General features: G+C 41.3%; 1 protein-coding gene across 1 annotated transcript; it reads right to left on the bottom strand.

The window, feature by feature from the left end:
- Window positions 1–288: 288 nt before the first annotated feature.
- Window positions 289–3326, bottom strand: LOC9269084 (calcineurin B-like protein 9). Its single transcript, NM_001404887.1, has 9 exons — window positions 3235–3326; window positions 2859–3135; window positions 2652–2734; window positions 1837–1896; window positions 1556–1664; window positions 1417–1469; window positions 1241–1321; window positions 1037–1149; window positions 289–853 (listed from the first exon to the last, which is right to left on the bottom strand). Exons 1-9 carry the CDS (start codon window positions 3274–3276, stop codon window positions 799–801), a joined length of 873 nt encoding a protein of 290 aa, NP_001391816.1. The 5' UTR covers window positions 3277–3326; the 3' UTR covers window positions 289–798.
- Window positions 3327–7617: the final 4291 nt, after the last annotated feature.

The following is a 7617-nucleotide window of genomic DNA, read 5'->3' as shown; positions in this document are numbered from 1 at the left end:
TGCAAGAAACTGGTAGGAGTATGTCCCTTGCATCACCCAAAGAACAGCAGGCACTACTCCTTTATAAAAGTAAGGCTAATGTTGTCACCATCAGGTGACTATTGGCTGGTAGGATTGGAACACTTGGCAGCTTGTCTGTCACTGAGTCGTCACAGTAATCATCCAGCAAGCAAAAGCATGCGTCTCAGAAAGGTTTTTAGCCACAAAATAATCTAATCTGGTTTGCCCTAATCAGTGTGTTTAGAGAAATGCAACCGTGTGTTTTCTACCATAAGTATTCAGCGTCAATTGTCAATCGATCTTTGAAGTAGCATGGTTGCATGGATGAAGTAGAAAGTTCAGCCAACTGCCCTAAAAAGAGCATGATCCAATCACAGAGTGTATGTAAAAAGATAAACTGGAATGATAATTCCCAAACTGACCGGATACAAAAACGTTGAATTTCCCGAGTCCTACAACCAATCATATATACAGTTGCTCACTACTATGCTCCTTAATCCTGAACTACCGAGAGGATGTATGTACACGAACTTGATTGTCTGCTAAAAGTTGACCAATTTGCTGTCATAGATGAGCCTCGGTTTGCAGAAAAATTGAGTCTCAAAGCATTGATCTTGATTAACAATCACCAATTGTGGTTCTTCAGCGAGGGCTCATGATGAATTCTCATATCTGTTTCCATTCCTGAGAGCTGGCCAAGAAACATGCAGCACAAAGTTGGCAGGATCAGCAGGCAACCTGTCACCATCATCCGGGGATCTTGCGCAGTTCAACCTTCAAGTGATTCCTAGATTATGTTCAATCTTCAACCGCGGTGTTGAAGACAAAACTAGGGAAAACTGTCGTGATGTCCCTGTAGTATAAGATGGACAAAAAAATAACAAAGTAAATAACGAGGAATTTAATGAAGTCCTGACTGGTATTTTTTTCAAACAATTTAGCAGTAGTTTCCAGACGAGATTTCTCTGCGCAACAGTATATATTTGACAGAACTTAATAGTCCAGTTCATAAAGCTCTCAAGCTCATATTTAATACCTTAGATAAGGCAGTGTCATGTTCTTCAATAGATTAGGATGCCGCAATACGAATTCCTTCCATTCTTGTTGGTTTATTTTTCCATCCCTATCAGCATCAGCATCTTCAAATGTCTGAAATACAGAAAAATTGTAGCAAAACTTAAATCCATGCAGCAAAAAGGGCATGTTCACATAGGACAGAGCCGAGGAAATGATTGATCACCTTATCAATAATGGCCTCGAGAAGTTCTTCTGACAATTTCATATCAGATTCCGACAAAATAGCGATAACCATTTGCATAACCTGCAAAACAGACCATGCCGTCACTACCAGATTTGTACTAGAACACAAATAACATACTTGTTGCAAATTAATACAGAGTGCCTTGATGAACTAACCTCCTCACGCTCAATAAACCCAGTTTGTCTCAAGTCATACAACCTAAATGCAACTAAAACAATCCAAAGGGAGGCCTTATTGTAAATATACCTCGATACATGAATTTAAGAAGGTAGTGTCTGAAAGAAGTGTACTTACAATTTATCTTGTCTTCCAATGGTGCCAATGGATGGAAGACGCTAAGAGCATGAATAAACTCATCAAACTCTATTACACCATTTTTCTTTTCATCAAATAAATCAAAAACCTGTATCAGAGAGAATTTCTTTCAGTGGTTATACTTATACCCTCTGAAAGTAACATGCCATGGAAATAAACTAACAATTAAAAGGAGATCAATGGAAAACATAGTGCACAAAGTGGTAAATGGTCAAATAAAATTTATAGTACTAAAGAGAGCAAATGAAGTAAACACTCACCCTATCAAGAAAAAGATTCTGGCCGCTTGGAGTCTTAAACAATGCCAGCTGGAGCTCTTCCTAAAGAACAATTCAGCATAGGAACTGTTACGTATGACAAATCCAGCATAGAGAGCATTTCAGATTTTATTTGTCTTTCTCAAGTTTTTATTAAAAAAAACATTCACTCCAATAAATCACGATGCTCCTGAAAATACAAATTAAATGGTTTCTGTTGACTTCGAATGTTTGTATTGCAAAGATACTACAGTGTTTTCTTAACGAAAAAACAGCCATGCCATGCCTTCCCCTTACCAATCAGCGTTACAGTTGCTCACATAGTGTACCATGAGAACGAACATGCCAACCAAACAATCTGAGAAACAGGAACTATTCTATGGTCAAATTGCACATGGGAGCCACCCGACATGCAAGCTGTGACAAAAAGTAAACTAGAGGCAAAAAAAATTCTATGGGTTGTGAAACCAAAATACAATAATGCTCCATGGGTGACCCACTAATCCATTGCGTGCAGTGCAACACCTCTGGATCGGTCGATCTAGTACACCTAGTTGCAATTTTTTTACTGGGTCAAATTGCAACATTGCCTTCTTAAGGCCGACTACTAATCAATCGATCATTCTTTTCGCCTGACGAACCCAATTTTCAGAGACCAAGACAAGAACAGACATCGAAGTGCAGAGCATAACCTCTCAAAAAAAAAACTATTAGTTTATTCGATAATCACCGAGAATTCTTGCCACGAAAGAACGTATCGAAAGAAATTTTTGTCACATCAACCTGATCCAAAATGACAAATTGACAGGAACACAAACCTTGTGGATGAGTCCGTCGTCGATGATGGAGCAGCTGATCTTCTTGTAGAGCTCGAACAGCGCCTCCACCTCGTTCACGGAGACTTGACCCGATGCGATCGACACCAAACACCAGATCAGATCGGACCACATTGCGAAATTGGACTCGAGAAGAAGAAGAAGGCGATACAAACAATGGGAGGGGGGTGAGGTGAAATTAGAGATTACAGCATCTGGATTCGTCGGCGAGGCGGGCGAGCTGGCGGAGGGTGAGGGAGGTGCAGCCGATGCCGACCCTGCCACGCTGCTGGTGGTTCCATTTCCTGGCGACGGCGGCGAGGTAGGAGGAAGCGGCGGAGCGGCGGTGGCGGGAGGCGGCGGCGGACGGCGGGAGGAGGTCGGCGAGGCAGTCGGTGAGCGCGAAGAAGACGGCCTCGGCAATGGCGACGAACGGCAGGAACGCCGCGCACAGCCGCTCCCCCACCGTCAGCGAGCTCGCCGACTCCTGCAAATCCAAAATCCAAAATCCAATCAAACATAGCTCCAAGAAACGGCAGCGCCGCCGGCGACCGGCGACGAACAGGTAGCTGAGCCACCGACCCACCACGTCGTCGTCGGAGAAGCGGAAGCCGTAGCCCGACTCCATGGATGCAAGATCAATCACCCGTGCGCTTCTCTCTCACCCCGCCTCTCCCCATCTCTCTATATACAGAGGAGACAAACTCTTTAAAAGATGCCGTCTCCGTCCAAAAATAAGTTCACTATTAGTACCTCCTTTCGTTTATCCAAAATAAATTTATTTCTTTAAATAATTATTATCATATCAAAGTTTATAAAAGTAAGATGTAAATACAATAAAATAAATAAAAATAATTATATTAAGATTTAATAAACGTACTCTTAGTCTTACTTCTATCCCATCCTCTAACTTCAAATTATAACTTTATTGTTTTCTATTAGCATACTTTTTAAATTGTTACTTCTAGATGATAAAAAAAAGTATATAAAGGTTTCTATCAAAAGTAAAGAAATCTATTTTTTAAATTTATAATAATCAATACTCGATTAGTTATGTTTTAAATGGATTAGTTTCGTGTGCCGTAGAATCAAATCTCTAACTTCATCTATAGATTCTTTTATTAGGACGCGCTAAATGGAAAAAAAATAAATTATTTTGGGGGCGGAGAGAATACTGTGTTGCTGGGTGCGCGTTTTGCCGGCTAGCGCTGAAATTCTTTGGCCGGAGGCGGCGAGGCGCTTCGCGCCGGGACCTACCGACGAATCCATCCAAAATTTAGGAAATGGTTACCGGTAATGAACTAATGTTTTATGTGATCAGCCGTACAGCTCTGGCTCCAAAGTTTTTGCAGCTCGGTATTTTTAACTTTAGAAATTATAGGTCAGGATTTTAAATTCTAGAAATTATAGATCTAGAAATACGGAGTATGATTACATGGATAAGTAAATTATTTTGATTATATTTTTAAATAACACAACCACTCTAATTTAACTTTGAAAAGTCTAAATCCAGCGCGAGTGAGTTGTGATCTGGAGTTGTACCGAACACGGTCTAAGGTTATGCTTGGTTTAGATTCAAAAACGATTCTAAGTTTTGGATTAATTATAGCGGATTTACGTCCCCAATTTCGCTGTTCAATTTTCTTCTTGCGATGGTTAACGAGACAAGTAAATTTTTTTTCCTTCTTAAAATCATCTTTTCTTTAAACTATTTTTCGGAACGTAAAAAGTTTCGAATTTTAAAATCGTTGCCTGCTGCTTTGCTTGGCACCGGAGTACGTTATTGGAAAGAATGGTTCGCTTTCAAGTTTAAAGATTCGGTTGGCGTGGATGACCATGAATTCATGATGGTCTGTCTCAGCTCCGTTCAGTCTCTGTCCCTCAAGTCCTGGACCGCACGGAGGGCGACCCCACGCAGCGCACATCGCCCCATCAGGTTGTGCCTTTCTACTTGTCAATAAATATATTGTCAAGTCTATAGGAGTATGTTGGACGTTATCCATCCCCGTCCTGGAAATATCTCGCTTAGGATAGTCCCAACCCATAGTATTCATAAGTAATGTTTATAGTACCATGTCAATAAGACATTATAATAGAAACTACACTCTACAACCCATGGTTTCTTAAAGTGGGCTATTAATAAATTGTCGGCTCTCAAAACTAACGATTCGGAAACCGACATGTTTAACTGTATCAAGCCCTGGATCAGTAGATTGATACAGGTTCAACAATTTAGATCTTCATCGCATACATTTGGTAAAGACTCCAAAGGAGATATCTTTATATAAAATAATAGGACATTTACAAGTTTGTGGCTAACTATTACAGCAGAGGCTATACGATGACTCAACTCTGCCGTTTTACTATAGAATTAAACCATCTAACTACACTAGACTTGAAGATTAGGTTTAAAGGGAACTAACTTATGTGATTGAACTCCCAGCTTCGGCAAAAACTCCAATTAAACTCTGAAAAAGAGGGGTTGAAGCAAGGGTGAGTACAACGTACTCAGCAAGCTATTATATTAACCAATAATGAATATATGAAATGGTAATATCTGTGTAGAGCTAGGTTTACTTGCAGAAAGCTGAGAATAAAGAGGTAGAAATCCTGAAATGCTTGATATGCAACAGTATTTAAGAAAATCTTGAATTATATTTCTAACCAAAGTACCATATGAGTCCCGATGCTCAATCCGTGAGCACGGCTATTCGAATAGATTCAAGGATATTCATATTGCAGTAGATGTACGCTTTACCCGCAGTCTACGACTTGCCAATAATCATTAGCTTAGTCATGGCCTAGTATTAGGTTATTAACAATTGTGGCACCTGTTCCATGAACTCTAGTCCACATGCGCTCTGAATGTAATGTTATCAGCAGCGAGAGGAGTTCTGGCGTTCCCGGGGTTTTTAGAGAGAACTGGATGAGAGACCCCATGTCATCTCAACCAGGTTTTCATAAATTCACACACACATCGCGCGATAATCAAGATATTTACCTGCGCCTCGGTAAATATCACATTTGCCCTTCGCGGCATATATTTGCCTCCTTCGCGAGGACTTATATAAGAACCACTGTACAGAGGTACCACATTGTTAATTAACATAATATCTAGGTCTGTCCCCATTCTAGAAGCTGCGATCGTACTCGTTCGTTTGACATAAGTACTTGGTAAACTTATATCGACCGAGACAGTACTAGCCACCCGGAAATCAACCAAATCTTGCGTACTGTCCCAATCTAAGTTCATTATGTTTTATGCAATCTAACTAGGCAGGGCTAAGCAAAAGCTAGCATATAACTGGTTTGCTATATGTTCAGATTATGCATTCAAAATCATGAATGGCTAATGCATAGAATAGAGATATAGAATATAGGATAATTATGCTCAAGGGGAGGAATAATAACTTGCCTTGCTCCAACGCAAATAAATCCAAGATAGGCAACCTGATTATACGATTCTCGAAATACCATAGGTTGCCATCCAAAAGACAATAGTCTTTACTGAGAAAGAGGAAGAACCAAATTCAATAAAAGCCATAAAATAATAAGAAAACGATAAACGACTAAGAGGGCTAGGGTTTAAGGTATAACCTATCTCTTTTATAGGGTATAGGGATTATGGGGCTAGTATTTGCTAGTGGTAGGTTTTGGTAGTATAATAGCTAGGGTTTAGTTATATGGGAGTCGACTGTGGAGTAGGACAGTATCTCGGCTAGGCTCTATATTTTATGTGGAGGCTCTCGTGGTTTGGACGATAGGAAATATACTGGATAGTTGATATGGTTAAATAGGCATGTGGCTAATATGGGTTAAGGTTGGCTTTGATAGAATAGTGGCTAAGGTTTAGTTGTTTAGGCCGATATCGAGGTAGGATAAATATCGGCTAGGGTTTTGGGTGTTTGCTAGTTGTCGCTAGAGTTGGACAGCATGACGACTAGGTTTGGTATCATTTCTAGCCGTGTCGATAGACAACATATCGGCTAGAAGAATAGGAGGTGGGTGCAGGTTTAGTGGGGCGGAAGTGTTACTCCGACAACCGTGAGTGGCGGCAGAGCGGCTAGGATCACACAGAGCTCAAGAGCTAACTGTGCGGCGTGCAATGGAGGTCGAGGGGATAGTGAAGCTCCGACCGCTGTACGCATCAAGGCGTGGGGTGGCAGGAGCAGCACTTCGACCTTAGGTTTGGTTTTTGCCGGGCTTTACAACCAACGGTCCGACGTTGAGGTCCGTAGACCGCGCAAACGTCCCCATGGAAGGCGTAAAGTTCCAACCGGCGGCTTTTTAGTGGCTAACGGGCATTTTGGAAATAAAAGAAAATATTTGAAAAGCAAATATAAGTTTAAATTGTAAATTCAATTATAAGATTAAATCAAATATTTATTCAAATGGCATTTGAATAAATTAAGGAAATTCAAATAAAATCTTAAAATAGCAAATTTGATATCAAAATGAAGAGTTGAATTTAGATGAATTTAGGTCCAAGTTTCACTAGAATCGGATCTACGGTTTAGGAGATATGTGCTTCTAAAGAATAGGATTTGAATTAAATCTAGAAAATGAGAAAAGTCACTGTGCAGGGGCCCACCTGTCAGTCTTTCTTTTTCTTTTTCTTCTCCTTCTTCTTTCTCCCGTCATCTTCTTCCTCTCTTCTTCTTTTTCTTGCCGGCTACACAGGAGAGGGAGAGAGTGGGCGCCGGCTCTCCGGTGGACGAAAGGCGGCGACGTCGGCGGCCACACATGTTCCCGAGAACGACGCACCTGGGGTGGGCGGTGGCTGGCGGAGAGAGTGAGGGAGATGGCCGGAACGGCGAGTAGAAGAGCTTATCTTCGGCGGCAAAGAGAGGTGGCGGTGGTGGTTGCTATGGGGTGGGGGAGAAGGGGGAAACAGGAAAAATGGAATCACCTCGTCGAGGCGAACTCGATGGCGCGATGGTTTGGCTTGCGAAGCTCCGGTGAGGGAGAT

The sequence above is a fragment of the Oryza sativa genome, chromosome 1, assembly GCF_034140825.1.
Source record: "Oryza sativa Japonica Group chromosome 1, ASM3414082v1".
NCBI classification, from domain to species: Eukaryota; Viridiplantae; Streptophyta; class Magnoliopsida; order Poales; family Poaceae; genus Oryza; species Oryza sativa.
This window is presented reverse-complemented; position numbering and strand designations above follow the sequence as displayed.

What these genes read in the sequence shown, in the direction of transcription:
- LOC9269084 (NM_001404887.1), bottom strand. Translation starts at nt 3,276, where the DNA reads ATGGAGTCGGGCTACGGCTTCCGCTTCTCCGACGACGACGTG. An exon ending in ATTGGAAGACAAGATAAATT is followed by an intron (nt 1,470 to 1,555) that starts GTAAGTACACTT and finishes GGATTGTTTTAG; the next exon opens with TTGCATTTAGGTTGTATGAC. An exon ending in GGTTTATTGAGCGTGAGGAG is followed by an intron (nt 1,322 to 1,416) that starts GTTAGTTCATCA and finishes TCTGTTTTGCAG; the next exon opens with GTTATGCAAATGGTTATCGC.